General features: G+C 39.7%; 1 protein-coding gene across 1 annotated transcript; it reads left to right on the forward strand.

Moving 5' to 3' along the window:
• The first annotated feature begins 216 nt into the window (after positions 1 to 216).
• LOC105057602 (non-specific phospholipase C2) lies at positions 217 to 7,965 on the forward strand. The gene is made up of 4 exons (XM_010940254.4): positions 217 to 886; positions 5,345 to 5,859; positions 5,948 to 6,127; positions 7,435 to 7,965. Exons 1-4 carry the CDS (start codon positions 312 to 314, stop codon positions 7,740 to 7,742), a joined length of 1,578 nt encoding a protein of 525 aa, XP_010938556.1. The 5' UTR covers positions 217 to 311; the 3' UTR covers positions 7,743 to 7,965.
• Positions 7,966 to 15,068: the final 7,103 nt, after the last annotated feature.

Below are 15,068 nucleotides of genomic sequence, written 5' to 3' on the forward strand. Positions count from 1 at the left end.
AAATCTCGGAGCAGATGGACGGTGGATAACGCGCAATCTGGAATTGGTGGATAATATGGCGTGTTATCTACCGTGGGATTTGGTATGGTCCATTGGACCTGCTCCAAATAATTGTTAGAGTTAACCGGATAACCTATCAATGACATCCACCTGTCCTCTCCATTGAGCACCAACAAGAGATAAAGTGAAAGCAAGAGTGAGATGCCACTACAAAAAGCCGGCGTCAGGGGTATCTCCTCGGTAGCCTCCACACGGCTGGTGGCATCCTCTCTCTCTCTCTCTCTAGCAGCAAATCCATAAGAAACAAGAGAATGGAGATAACGAAGCGAAGGAAGTCGCATTGCCCCCTCCCATGGCTCTCTTTCCTCCTCCTCCTCTCGGGCGGAGCGCCACCGGTCTCGGCCGCCGGTCCAATAAAGACGGTGGTGGTCCTCGTAATGGAGAATCGGTCCTTCGACCACATGCTGGGGTGGATGAAGCGGCTCAACCCGGAGATCAACGGAGTAACCGGTTCTGAATGGAACCCGGTCTCCACCTCCGACCCGGCCTCCCCCCGGGTCTACTTCGGCGACGGCGCCCACTTCGTGGACCCGGACCCGGGCCACTCGTTCCAGGCTATCCGGGAGCAGATCTTCGGGTCCAACGACACGTCGGCGGCGCCGCCGCCGATGAACGGGTTCGTGCAGCAGGCCCGGTCCATGTCGGCCAACATGACGGAGAGCGTGATGAACGGGTTCGTGCCGGAGTTGGTGCCGGTTTACAAGGCATTGGTGGAGGAATTCGCCCTGTTCGACCGGTGGTTCGCGTCGGTCCCGGCCTCGACCCAGCCGAACCGGCTCTACGTCCACTCCGCCACCTCCCACGGCGCCACCAGCAACATCGCCAGGCACGTCCCCCACGAGTTCTCCATTTCCTTTTCTCCATTTGTCTAGCTTCCATTTTTCAAAATAATAGATAGAAAAATAATTGATTATATGAGATTAGGATTAGGAAAATATTTTTTTTTTATTTTATTAAAATGAAAAACAAAAATAGAAATTGGTGGTGCGAACAAGTAGTCGGCGTTATGGCATTGCCGAGTGCCGTGCGCTTTCGGCGTTGGTTGCAGTGGGTTGGGGGAACCTGGACTTCAATGTGGGGGCCAAGGACACAAAAAACAAAGAGAGAGGGAAAGTAACAGTTGCCGGTATGTCGGCAGAGGGGCTTCCCGTGAGTTTTCTGGGTTACTAATTCTGTTCCGTTTGTTGAAATCACCGTCGTTAGAGTGTTATAACGGCTGGTATAACAGTTCTGGAAGAGCCCGTTATGATGTACATATTAATAATGGATAATTAAATGATGACAATTATTTAATATTTGGGTTGTTTTTTGAGATAAAATAGTATGCGACCCAGAAATAATCTTTCTTTGAGTGAATGTAATTTGGATAACGATACCATTATCTCCTGTTATTTCTAGTAATTTCTCACTATAATGACTATTATAACAGTTATTATTTTAATATAAATAATTCAAAATTACCTAGGGCAAGGTTAAAACGTGACTGTTATAACTATTGTAACGGTTTTGGTGGGCTTCTGTTACAATGGGGTAACACTGTTATTGAGACCTTTTGATGGAACAGGAACACTACAGTAGCTGTTAATTTTATGAATCAGATATGTAGTGGGCAGTAGGCCTTGCTTCAAATTAGTGGAATGGTGACTGCCCTTATGCTAAGGGAATTATAGGAAGTGAATGATATATGGTATAGGACGGCTTTGGTGGGCTATGGTCCAACGAAACTTGGCTTAAATTTCTGAACTCTGTGTGTGGTCGGTTCTTTTATTTCCTATAGGTCCTCACGTGGATATTGGATGCTCTGAGATGTGTTAGGTCAGTCAAAGTTGTCAGGTATTATTGTAAGGTTTTTTACAATCTTTTTGTCTTGCAGTAGTTGGTCATTTTTCGTTTCCTATTGTTGGTGGTCAAGTCCTGTTTATTAAAACAGCATAACAAGATTTCAGCAAGAGTTTGAATTTTGTTGAATTAGTTTGCCAAATTATTGGTTTTTTCAATGGTGATATTATTGTTTTCATCAAAACACTGCCAAGATTTGAAAACATCTGTTTTGAATTGAACTTGACCAAACCATCCATAGCAGGTATGTCACATAGTGAATTTTGCTTTCGTATGACTGAATAATTATTAAAAGAAAAATGTAGCTGTTAATTTTATCAATCAGATATGTTGTGTAGGCCCTGCTTCAAATTAGGGGAAGCGTGACTGCCCCTCTGCTTTTTGCTTAATAAATTTGAAGGGAATGATAGGAATCGAACGATGTTTGGTATGGGATGACTTGGGAAGCTATGTTCCAACAACACTTGACTTAAATTTCTGAACTGCGTGTGGTCGGTTCTTTTATTTCCTATAGGTACTCACATGGATATTGGGTGCTCTGAGATGTGTTAGGTCAGTCAAAGTTGTTAGATATTTTTTTAAGGTTTTTAAAAATCGTTTTGGGATCTTGCAGTAGTTGGTCATTTTCATTTCCTATTGTTGGTGGTCATGTCCTGTTTATAAAAACAGCATGACAAAATTTCAACAAGAGTTTGAATTTGTCTGCTGAATTATCGGTTGTTTCATTGGTGATATTTTTGTTCATCAAAACAATACCAAGAGTTCAGGACATCTGTTTGAATTGAAGTTGACCAAACCATTCCTAGCAGAAATGTCACATAGTGAATTTTGCTTTCCTATGATTGAATAATCATAAAAAGAATTATGGTGACTTTTGGGATTGACCTTGCGGGCATGTTGATTGTGCTTAATTTCCATGTGACCTTGAGCTTGTTCAAGACATAAGAAATAAATCAAATGGGGAGCTGTCCAATGATGGACTAGGGTCAAAACTCAAAATATGGCATCATGATTTGTTCTATTTTAATGCTTACTCACTATGTGATCAGGTGCGCAAGGCCAAATATTTTTGAAACTCCAATTTTTGGCCGTCATTTGGGTAGACCTAGGTGATTTATTGGAACTTACAATGCATTTGATTACAAGCATCAAGGTGAGTCTACCTCAGCAGCGACGAATTCAGAAATTTTGGTTTGTGGGATCAATATAATAAAAAAAATGAAGGAGCTACGGAGATAGAAAGAAAAAACAAAAAAATAATAAAAAAATATTACTTTAAAAAATAATAAAAATATTAAAAAATGATAATATGTAATATCTTAAATATCTTTTATAATAAAATAGTATAAAGATGCACTATAGCAAAATCTTAGATATTATTAAATATTAAAATTATAATGGCTAACTAAAAATTATTCTAATCATATATATTTGATATAAGTGAAAAAAAAAAGAAAAAAGCTAAAAGAATATTTAAAAAAAGAAGCTAAAAGAGATATATCTAATTCAGGTTAAGAAGAGAGAAAGAAGAATATATGATTTTCTATTGTATTTGGATTGATTAGGGTATAAACAATAAATTGATGTGGGTTTAAATGTAAGGAGTGGATGGATAAGGACCATAGGATTGGGATGGGGAAGAGAGGTCAAAGTGGCATGAAAAAGAGAGAGAGAGGTCGAATATGTGAGTCATTAAAGAGAGAGAATATAAGTCATAATTACTCTTTTTATCTTTTGATATGATCTTTTTAAGGTATAAAAAATAAATTGATGTAGGGTTTAAATATAAAGATAGATGGATGGGATCGGGATGGGATATTAAAAAATAAATAAAAAAATAATTAATAAAAAAAAAGAGGAGAGAGAGGGAGAGAGGTTAAAGTGGTGTGAAAGTAGAAGAGAGCAAAAGAGAGGTAGGACATATGAGTCATTAAAGAGAGAGAGAATGTAAGTCATAATTATTCTTTTGATGTGGTCTTTTTTATCTTTTATTTTTTTAAAATTTTACATGAGATATGGAGTCAATTCATAAAATTAGTGGGGTCAATTTTGGCTTTTTCTACTAATATATATGTATACCTAATATTGTGGATCAATTTTGGCTTTTTTTCACTTGTCAATATGGCTTTTCCTATTAATAGGTTAGTGTATACATATATGGGGTCAACTTTTTTTGTGGGGTCAATTGACCCCACACTTTTCTACTTGCATCCATTGGCCAATTGACCCCACACTTTTCTACTTGCATCCATTGGCCAATGGTCTACCTTGAAGTGACATTGCCTTCTTGCTCATGGTTGCTCAAGGCTTGATAAAGTTTTTGAAGTTTCTTTTTTGAAACATGTGAAGGATGTCTCCAAGATGTAAAGCCAAGAGGGTATCAGTTCATGGATGTTGTGTCGTATAGATAAAGCTCTTTTGAGGACTTAAACAAAGATGTCTTTGGATTTTGTTAAATATTATGGAAAACTCAACATTTAAATATTTTTCTCCAGAAAAAAAGGAATTAGCAGCTAACTATTTGGTGTTACGCAATGATTTTACAACTATCCTTTTAGGGTTCCGAAGAAATTATTCCTTGTTCTTCCCCAAGGCAAGATAATGTGACCCATGGAGAGGTTCAGGTGTGTGACCTCTCAGCTGCACAACACATACAAATAACTCCTATGAGCAGACAGCACACCAGAGAGTGAAAAATTCATCTGACTTTGCATGCAGGGGGTATTCTTATTGGCATCACTCTATGTGTAGTATTCACAATCACATTAAGCAGTCCAGTCGTGCTCTGGCTTGCCTATACAAACATTGGCCTGAACTCAGGCTGATTACTTGTGATAGATTGGGTAATTAACACCAAACTTCGATAAGAATTATTATAATTAACTAGATTGGGATAATCAGAATTCTATGGTTTTCTTTTTTAAAGGGCATCTTCATCAGATTTGAATATGCTAATGAAAAACAAGCATCAAATATGCTAATGGATGTTTTATTAGCAACTCTGCCAATTATGATCTATTCTGACCGCCCTCCCCCAGACTTATAACAAGATAAAATCAAAGAAGAGAAGGGGAAAAGAAGTAGCATTACCATGTATAGAATCTGATTGAAAGCTTCCTTAAACTACTTGAAATAGTCTAACATATGAACCGGAAAACACATATCCTCGTGCATCAATGAAGAAATGCAATCACTTGCATACAAAAAATCCATCTGGGAAGCTGATCAGAATTCCTTGGGAAAATTCACAAGCTGTTACATCTGAAGCAGGATTAAGTATGTTTAGAATCCTTGCAGACGAGTAACTTTCTGCTCAGTCTTTCCTCATATGTTCCTGCAAATTGTAAGTTGTATTTTCAAAGATCACTTCAAAGTCTCAGGACATGCAGCTTGTATTTCCTGGTATGGCATCCATAATCTTAATGACACAACAACGTAAATGCAGCATGCTAGCGAAGGGGTACCCACAGAGGACAATATTCGAGAATATTTATGATGCAGGACTGTCTTTTGGCATCTACTACCAGAGCATACCTACCACCCTCTTCTACCGTAACCTTCGGAAGCTCAAGTACCTCACCAAGTTCCACTCCTATGACAAGTTCAAGGATCAAGCCAGCAAAGGCTCTCTCCCCAATTATGTGGTCATCGAACAGCAGTACTTGGATTCCAAGTCCGAGCCTGCCAATGATGATCACCCATCTCATGATGTCTACCAGGGCCAGATGTTTGTCAAGGAGGTGTACGAAACCCTTCGCTCCAGTCCTCAGTGGAACCAAACTCTCTTAATCATCACCTATGATGAGCATGGTGGCTTCTTTGATCATGTCCCAACACCTGTCGGTGGTGTCCCCAGCCCTGATGATGTTGTCGGCCCCGACCCCTTCGACTTCACGTTTGACCGCTTGGGAGTTAGGGTGCCAACCATTTTGGTCTCTCCTTGGATTGAGAAGGGCACTGGTAAGTATGTTGGCAGGCATTGATTCAATCACAGATATCATGAATCTAAGTTGTTGGAGTAATGATCCTGTTCATCTTATGGATGCAGTCATTCATGGTCCCAATGGTGTACCATCTCCAACTTCAGAGTATGAGCATTCATCCATACCTGCAACTGTAAAGAAAATTTTTGATCTCCCCTCTCCATACCTGACTAAGAGGGATGCATGGGCTGGCACCTTTGAAGGCATCGTGCTAAGTAGGACAGGACCCAGAACTGACTGCCCAGGTAAGCTTTTTGCTTACTGCTATTGTATCAATCTTAATGATATTTGAAGCATGGAAATCAAACTATAATCTAAAATGTTTGAGACATTGAAAGTTTTGTGCAGCCTGAAAGCTCAGCACATTTGCTGACTTGGCCTATATGATACGCTAAGCCAGTCTAGTGGTTTTTTTACCTCCACAGATAGACTTAACCACATTTTACTAGAAAGACCTTGATGTTGTCCTTCCTTTGTTAATAGCTCAAACTTGAACAATTGAAAATGTTATTATTTGATGCTCTACCTTATTTCTGGTGGGGAAAGGCCATATCTGGATGAATGAGAATTATGTTAAATGCTCGAGTTTTAGTCTTTTGAGCTAAATATGATTAAAAAAAAAAAACAAATCAGTTTCTGTTTAGCTTGAAACTCTTTATCGACCCATTCCATAAAATTTGAGCTTTTGGTGTCAAGTGGTTAGTCCAAGCTAGTGTTAGGCCTGGTATGCTCCACAGAGAATACTACTGCTCTGCAATTTAACTCCAGTTTTTGTTCTCTTGCTATTCGTAAGTGCTGTACATTTTAAGATTTAGCAGTTTGCTGGAGTGAGGATTCTTTAATGTAAAGATCCAGACCTCAGCAAGGGTGCCATTTCTGGGTTGGGCAAGGTCACTGGTTGTAGGGTACTGATGACTTGGTTTGTGAGTCCCACCTTCACCATGATTCATGATGTCAATGAATATTGATGAGCCTTTCCTCTCATCTTCTTCTTGAAAATAAAAGAAAAGAAAAGAAGAGGAAACAGACTGCAGTTTTTTTGTTCATGCACTTCTTTTAATGGTCCTTAATCTTCATCCATTAGAATACATGCCTTGTGCACTGTGATTGGTGCAAGAATAGGTTCCTATTTTATCAATGCAATAATTTTTTTTTTCCTCTTTATCCCCTGATACCTAACTTCATTATTGCCCATATGCGCACCAACATCATGCCCACTATCGTATTCTATTGGGCTTGAAATTCCTTTATTTCGAAATAAGCTTCAAGTCCTACTTCAGTTTGGAAGATTCTAGTACCGAACGTAAGATGTTTCATATAACCTGCTTAACTTCCTAGATTCTGAATCTATTCACTAATGCACTTAGTCTAAACAACCATAAGCATAGGGTTGCCAAATCCTCTTAACCTGGCCATTAGTATAGCTTCTGCTGGTTTTCAAATGTAATCTAATCAGGGCAAAGTGCCTGATTTGAGGTATGTCTCTAACGGGTCCTTTTTCTTTCTTTTGCCATGGTGGATTCCTTATTGTTGTTACCTGTGATTGATGCAGAGCAACTTCCAACTCCAGTGAAGATCAGGAATAGTGAAGCTAATGAGGATGCCAAGTTGAGTGAGTTTCAACAGGAACTTACGCAACTCGCATCGGTGCTGAATGGCGATCATCTCATTACCAGTTTTGAACAGAAAATATTGAAGCCAATGAATGTTAGGGAAGGGATAGCCTACACGGAGAATGCAGTCAAGCGTTTCTTTGAAGCTGGAATGTCCGCAAAGAAAATGGGTGTTGACGAAGAACAAATCGTGAAGATGAGACCATCACTCACCACCAGGTTCTCATCATCAGCTGCCCAACCTTAGCAACTTTTAAGCAGTATAAAATGGTGCAACTCTGCTCTGAATGTAGTGGCACAAATATGCCAGCACAGGCAAAGAGAATGGTGCTCATATAAAAGGAAATCTAGTAAGGAAATGCTTATCCCTGGTCACTATTTGTATATGTTGTATCTTGAGGAAAACAGCTGATCAGGGAATAAAGTATTGCAAACATTTGATTAATATAATATCTCAATCTGTTGCTCTATGATATCAGATATTTGATTTGTAGCTCAGCAATTAAGTTTGTTGAGGTCAATGCGTATGTAAAAATGTTCTTACGGTAAGCCTGGGAGCACGTATGGTAATCAGATGAAGCTCAAAATGTTCTGCTTAAACTTCTTCTGAAGCAAGAATGTGATACGTCTGACCCGGCCTCGAACTCGGGGTCTGACTCGGTCGAGTCGACCAAGTCAGCACGGTGAAATAGCCAGGCTGCGGAGGGTGAAAACCCCAGCCGAGTGCAGCGGCCACTGCAGTGATTCATGGAAGGACCCGGGTCAGTCGTGCGCACGTAATAGCCGGCGACGGCGTTGGCGTGCGAATGCGCCCGAGGCCTTGCCGGTTTCCTCTACTTGTTTCACTTCTCTCCTTCAAATCCCCTCAAATCGTCTTTGCCACCCTTCAATACAGCACCCCCTCTGCTTTGCTCGTGTTCCTGAGGTCGTTCTGGAAGCCTTCTCTTGTTGCTCTTCGAACCGATTTCGTCGAGTGATCGGCGATTGAGACCTCCCTGGCCCTTTTCCCTTCTTTCCTTTCATTGCTTACCATCCTGTCTCGCTAGATCTGTTGGTTGCCAAGCCGCCGGTTTATCCCTGTGACCTGATTGTACCCTGCGGTTTGATGGTTCCTCTTATTGCCCATTTTTTTTTTTAGCAACGTAATTTCCCTCTTTCGTTCCTTTTTGCTTCCATCTCCAACGTTCCCTCCCTCTCATCGTCCTCTCGCTCACTCTTCTTTTGTTATCTGGCCTCAATAGAATGGCCAATCAGCAGTCTGGATTTGCAATGCTGCGCGCCACCACCTAGCTGGCTTTGTTTCTTATCCTTCTATTATATTTTATTTTTTTAATCCTGTAATATTAATTTTATAGGGGCACAATCATCCAAGCCGTCTGGTATGGATTCCACAATCAAACCCTTGGATTGGGATAAAAAGCATAATTCCATCATTTAATTAATTTTGGATAAGTTAATTTAAATTAGTGAAGGTTAGTAAAAATGCAGGGTTTTAGAGTAAATTTTGTTGCATATTTGAGTGCCTCAATTATAATTGTTATTGATATCAATTTACTAAAAATTATTAAGGGTACAATGGATGTGGTAGGCATTATTGGATTCGTTGTTGGGTTAGGCAAGAATACTCCTATATATCGCCTTATCAATTATAATTATTTATTTACCTATATATTTGTTCTATATGAAATATTTTCAGATGTATGTATTATGATAAAATTTATTTATGTGATAGATTATGATATCATAGTATTTTTTTTCAAATATATTATATATAATGCAATAATGAATTAAATTAGGCATTATTTTATGCCAAATAAAAATGGGGTATTAGACTAGTGTAATGACCCAGTTTGTTAAAAATTATCCACAAGTTGTAATATAAAAAATGAAAGGTGGTTATAAACTACTCGTACTAGAGCTTGGCTTGTCTTATTTATATAATAAAATAGAACAAACTAATTGTACAATCGAACAACTTAGATAAGTTTTTACGCACTCCAACAATCTCCAACATAACTCAATTTTATCCTATGGACTAACCAGCCATCATAAACTTCGACAACAGACTCCAACAAATTAAGCTAATCTAAATTAAAATCAAACTAGCAACCTGAACTATCCCAAAAAATTAAAATAGGCAACAGATTTTGCATTATCTTCAATACTCCCCCGTAATGCCAAATTCATAGGCATAATTCCAAGCTTTCCATGTAGAAATTCGAACCGATCTGCAGCCAGTTCTTTGGTGAAGATATTAACCAACTGAAGCTTGGTAGACATAGGAAGAAGATCAACATTGCCATCAGCTATCTTCTCTCTGATGAAGTGGTGATGCACCTTAATATGCTTAGTCCGGGTATGGAACATCAGATTCTTTGCAAGTTGAATGGTACTTTGATTGTCACAGTAGATAGGCACAGCATAGTTAGTGTCTTGGCCTAAATCATCAAGCAATCACACTAGCCAAGTAGATTCCTGTACAGCCATGGCAGCAGCTTTATATTCCATTTCCGTAGTGAGAGAGTAATAGTTGATTGTCGCTTGCTACACCAGGAGATAATAGCAGATCCAAGACCAAAAGCGAATCCGCTAGTTGATCGATGAGTGTCGATGTCACCAGCATAATCATCATTTGTGAATCCTTGTAACTGAACAGGAGTATTAGAATATAAGATTTCAAAATCAACTATTTTAGCAATATATCTTAGGATATGAAGAACCGCATCGAGATGAGGTTGCTTTGGATTTTGCATGAAGTGGCTAACAACATCCACTGCATAGGAGATATCCGACCTAGTGAGAATCAAGTAGATCAGACTTCCCACCATCTATTGGTACATGGTGGGGTCATTCAGGAGCTTGTCTTGATCAATAGCTTCAAATTTGCTTCCATTGGAGTCCTCATGTGTTTGCAGTTAGAAAGCCCATATTTCTCCAAAAGATCAATAGCATATTTTCTTTGGCATATAAAGTACCCATTTTTCACCTTAAATACTTCAATACCAAGAAAATAACTTAATTCACCAAGCTCCTTCATGTTAAAATGGACAGCAAGCTAAGCACGAACATTGTGAATCTCTTCTACATCATCACCAGTGACAATCAAATCATCGACACAAAGTCAAACTACCATCACATCTTTGTTTGTGTGCTTAACAAAGAGACTTGAATCTACTGTAGAGAGAGAAAAATCACAAAATAAAAGATACCTAGCAATTTTTTCATACCATGCATGAGGCACCTACTTTAAGCCGTATAATGTTTTTTTCAATTTGTAGACATAGTGTGGATGAGATGGATCAAAGAATCCAGAGGGTTGCTCTATATAGATTTTTTTTATCAAGATCACCATACAAAAAAGCATTCTTCACATCAGGTTGCCACAAAAACCATCCCTTACTAGCTGCCAGAGACACAAGCAATTTAATTATAGTTAATTTTGCAACAGGACTGAATGTTTTATCAAAGTTAATCCCATGCTTCTAGAAAAAATCACGAGCTATAAGTCTAGCTTTGTAGCATTCAATAGAGCCATCGCTCCTTTTTATCCGATACACCCACTTGTAGGAGATTAGAGAAGCACCATCAGGTAGGGGGACCAAGTCTCAAGTTTCATTCTTGTTTAAGGCTGAGATTTCTTCTTTCATGGCATTTTGCCAAATAGCAACATCCTTTGCTTCATCAAATAACTTAGGTTTCTGCTTATCAATAATAGCAGCAGCAAAACAATATGCAAAGGAAGAGTAATCCCAGTCTTTATACCTTTTTACTGGCTTTTTATTTTTCTTGTTCCTTTCACTTGGAGCCTCTGATTCTTCATAAAATAGTATGACACCTGCATCTTTAGTAGTAATTTGTCTCTGCTTGCTAGAAGTGGAATTATGAACACCAAACTTGTTGGGAATAGTGTCCCAAAGCCAATCGTCAGCCTGTTGACGGTTGTGCTCCTTTTATATTAGTACATGAATTATAAATAAATAAAAATTATTTTGGTATTTTTTCATCACAAATATTTCATCTTCTAATGAACTCCTGTGTTGTGGTGAAGTCCTTAGGACTATTTAGACTCGACAAAGGAGGATTTATCGCTTAGTCCTTAAACATGTTCGCGACCAAATGATACGTTGTTACCAAGGACGACAATATTTATCGAGCATAGGTCGTTGTGTGCCATATGGGTTGGTTGTCCTCATAACCAAAGAGTGTGGAGACACTGGTATGGCATACAGGTGAGATGTAATGGTACATCTGAAGCGAAAATTTAGTGCAGGGGCAAAATGGTAATTTTAAAACTTTTTCAAAATTACTATTTTACAGCGGAATTATTAATTAATCTCATTAATTAATACTAATTAACCCTACACTAGGATCTAAATATGATACAACAGCATGCATTTAAATTTGAAATTCAAATTTGAATCAGTAAACATTTTACAGTACTGTGTTCAGAACACATCACCTTTTGAGGGTAGTCGATCACAGCAATCTGATCATCGTCGGAGGGCTCTGATCGTCACATCGCAGCCACCCAACTGTCTGGCCTCTGCGGATCGTCCACACGAAGCTCCCGTCTGATCAGCTCCTCACGAATGCTAGTTCATGATTTCACCCTTTTGATGGCAGATGTTGATCGAACTCCTTCGATCGATGTGTGCCGACTTCTCGGATGCTTCGGATCATCTGCACAGTTACTTGAGAGGTTGATGGATCTCTCTCTAAAATTTGGTGGACTCACGACACTCGTGGCACACCAATCTCACTTCCCGAATCCTAGGTAGAAACCCTAGGGTATACACCAAAAATCCTGCGCCCAATTTTCTCTCTTTTCTTTCTTTTTCTCTCAGAAGGTTTTGGACCTTCACCTTACGCAGAAGCCTTCCTCACGCTCCAAAGTTTCTCTCCTAATTTTTCTACGCACGTCCCACCTTTCTCCTCTTTTTAAAACAACGTCGAACGTGTCTTATCCGCGTGAGAGGATAAAGACAAGAGGTTACACATTTGAATTCAAATCAAATTTGAATTCAAACGAAAACCAACTTATCCCTATCCTTTTGGGCATGAGAAGAGAAGGGGCGTGGCTCTTTGTGCGTGAAAAAAGTTTCACGAGAAACCTTTTCTCGTGTAAGTAATGTGGCGCACAAAATGGATAAGGATGAAAGGGCAAGTGATAAGTTATCCATTCAAATTAAAACATGCTTTGAATTTGAATGGCTAACTAATTATTTTATCCATCCATATGGCGCACAAATGAGGACGTGGGGAAGGGTTTCGCGTGAGAAAAATTTCACGAGAAGTTTCTTCTCGTGAATTCAAATGGGTGCAAGGAAGTTGGGTGACACAGGGAATTTAAAACAAGATGGTTTGATTCAAATTGAGCCAACCTAGTTTAAAATAGGTTGAGCACAATTAGACCAAATTAAACCCAACATAATTAGGCTTAATTAGGCTTAATAAAATCCTAATCAAATCAGAAATTAACTAAACCTAACCCCTGATCAAATCAGGGACTAAACCACCTTAGCGATTAGGTCAACATTTAACCTAATCGGGTCAATCCAAACTGAATCCAATTCAATTGGACTTGATCCAAAAATAATTACTCAATCAAATTGAGTTAATTAGTGATTAAATCACTAATTAAACCTCTCATAAATGTTGAGTCCAAATCCGATGGGCAATCAGGCATCAGAGACCATCGATATGAAACCCTGATCAAAGAGTTCAAATTTCAAATTCAAAATTCGAAATTCAAAATTTTGACCCCGGTACCCAAAATGTGTGGAACTCATGATTAGAGAATCCTAATTCTCAATCATAGAATTCCAGATAGATAAGACTCATAATCAGCCATCAGATCAGAAAGGAACCTCTAATGTGTGTGACCCCGCAGGTTCGAACCTTAGCCGGTAGCACAGGAACCAATTTCTGTACTAATCGAAGTGACCATCTAGCAATGGTACCCGACGACCGGATAGGTCGAATAATCGCAATCACAATATTCAGAACCTACGTGAATATGGTTACCATATAATTCATCCCTTTTGACCCCTGTGTTTAGGATGACTCAGAGTTAAACTGTCAACCCTGATGATATCATCCGAATCGTGCTCAACTCAATTATTCCTGTGACTCCTCACTAGGACTACCCTGGCCAAGGTTTTGCTAAATTGAAACACGACTGTACACAGCTCCTAAACTGGAGTGGTCTATCCCATCTTGACACACGCACCGACAAGTCAAGTACTTGACTACACCCAGCAACCTTCCGTCACTGAATTAGAAATTCAGGTAGTCCAGTGCCTAAGTGCTGTGAGTTGCTTGCAAGTCACCGTGGCGGTCTCAGGTCGGAGGGACATTTATACCCATATCCCATCGGAGCAAATCTTGACAGTAGAAATAACTCCGGAGTTGGTCACGTTCAGTGCAGATGTACCATTATATCTCACCTGTATGCTATACCAGTGTCTCCACACTCTTTGGTTATGAGGACAACCAACCCATATGGCACACAACGACCTATGCTCGATAAATGTTGTCGTCCTTGGTAACAACGTATCATTTGGTCGCGAACATGTTTAAGGACTAAGCGACAAATCCTCCTTTGTCGAGTCTAAATAGTCCTAAGGACTTCACCACAACACAGGAGTTCATTAGAAGATGAAACATTTGTGATGAAAAAATACCAAAATAACTTTTATTTATTTATAATTCATGTACTAATACAAAAGGAGCACAACCGTCAACAGACTGACGATTGGCTTTGGGACACTATTCCCAACAATCTCCCACTTGGCCTAAAGTCTATCGGTGCAGTATCTAATACCCATCTTCGACTTGTAGTCGTTGAACTCCTTCACCGCAATGGCTTTAGTGAATGGGTCGGCCAGGTTCTCCTTCCCGTCGATCTTCTGAAGGTCGACGCCACCTCGATCCACGATCTCCCGGATGAGATGGTAGCGACGCAGAATATGCTTCGTCTGCTGGTGTGCCTTTGGTTCCTTCGCCTGAGCAATGGCTCCAGAGCTGTCGCAGTAGAGCAGAACTGGACCAACAAGGGAGGGTGCTACTCCGAGCTCGATGATGAATTTCTTCAGCCACACTGCTTCTTTGGCAGCATCTGATGCAGCAATATACTCCACCTCGCATACTGAATCAGCCACAGTGTGCTGCTTGGAACTCTTCCAGCAGACAGCCCCACCATTAAGGGTAAAAATAAATCCTGACACACTCTTGCTATCATCTCGATCAGACTGGAAACTAGAGTCTGTAAACCCTATAAGTCTCAAGTCCGATTCACCATATATAAGCCACTGGTCTTTAGTATTTCTCAAATACTTCAGGATGGTTTTAACAACCTTCCAGTGATTCTCTCCTGGATCAGATTGGTATCTACTCACTACCCCTAGTGAGTATGCCACATCTGGTCGTGTACATGTCATGGCGTACATGATAGATCCCACTGCCGAAGCATATGGAATCCTACCCATACGCTCTCTCTCTTGAGGTGTTGTCGGACAATCCCTCTTCGAGAGAGAAATTCCATGGCCTATCGGTAGATAGCCTTTCTTGAAAT

The sequence above is a fragment of the Elaeis guineensis genome, chromosome 14 (assembly GCF_000442705.2).
Source record: "Elaeis guineensis isolate ETL-2024a chromosome 14, EG11, whole genome shotgun sequence".
NCBI classification, from domain to species: Eukaryota; Viridiplantae; Streptophyta; class Magnoliopsida; order Arecales; family Arecaceae; genus Elaeis; species Elaeis guineensis.

Bases quoted from the DNA above. Each gene is read 5' to 3' on its own strand.
- LOC105057602 (XM_010940254.4), top strand. From the start codon at position 312: ATGGAGATAACGAAGCGAAGGAAGTCGCATTGCCCCCTCCCATGGCTC. The intron at 887-5,344 runs GCACGTCCCCCA...ACGTAAATGCAG, and splicing joins GCCACCAGCAACATCGCCAG to CATGCTAGCGAAGGGGTACC. The intron at 6,128-7,434 runs GTAAGCTTTTTG...TGATTGATGCAG, and splicing joins ACCCAGAACTGACTGCCCAG to AGCAACTTCCAACTCCAGTG.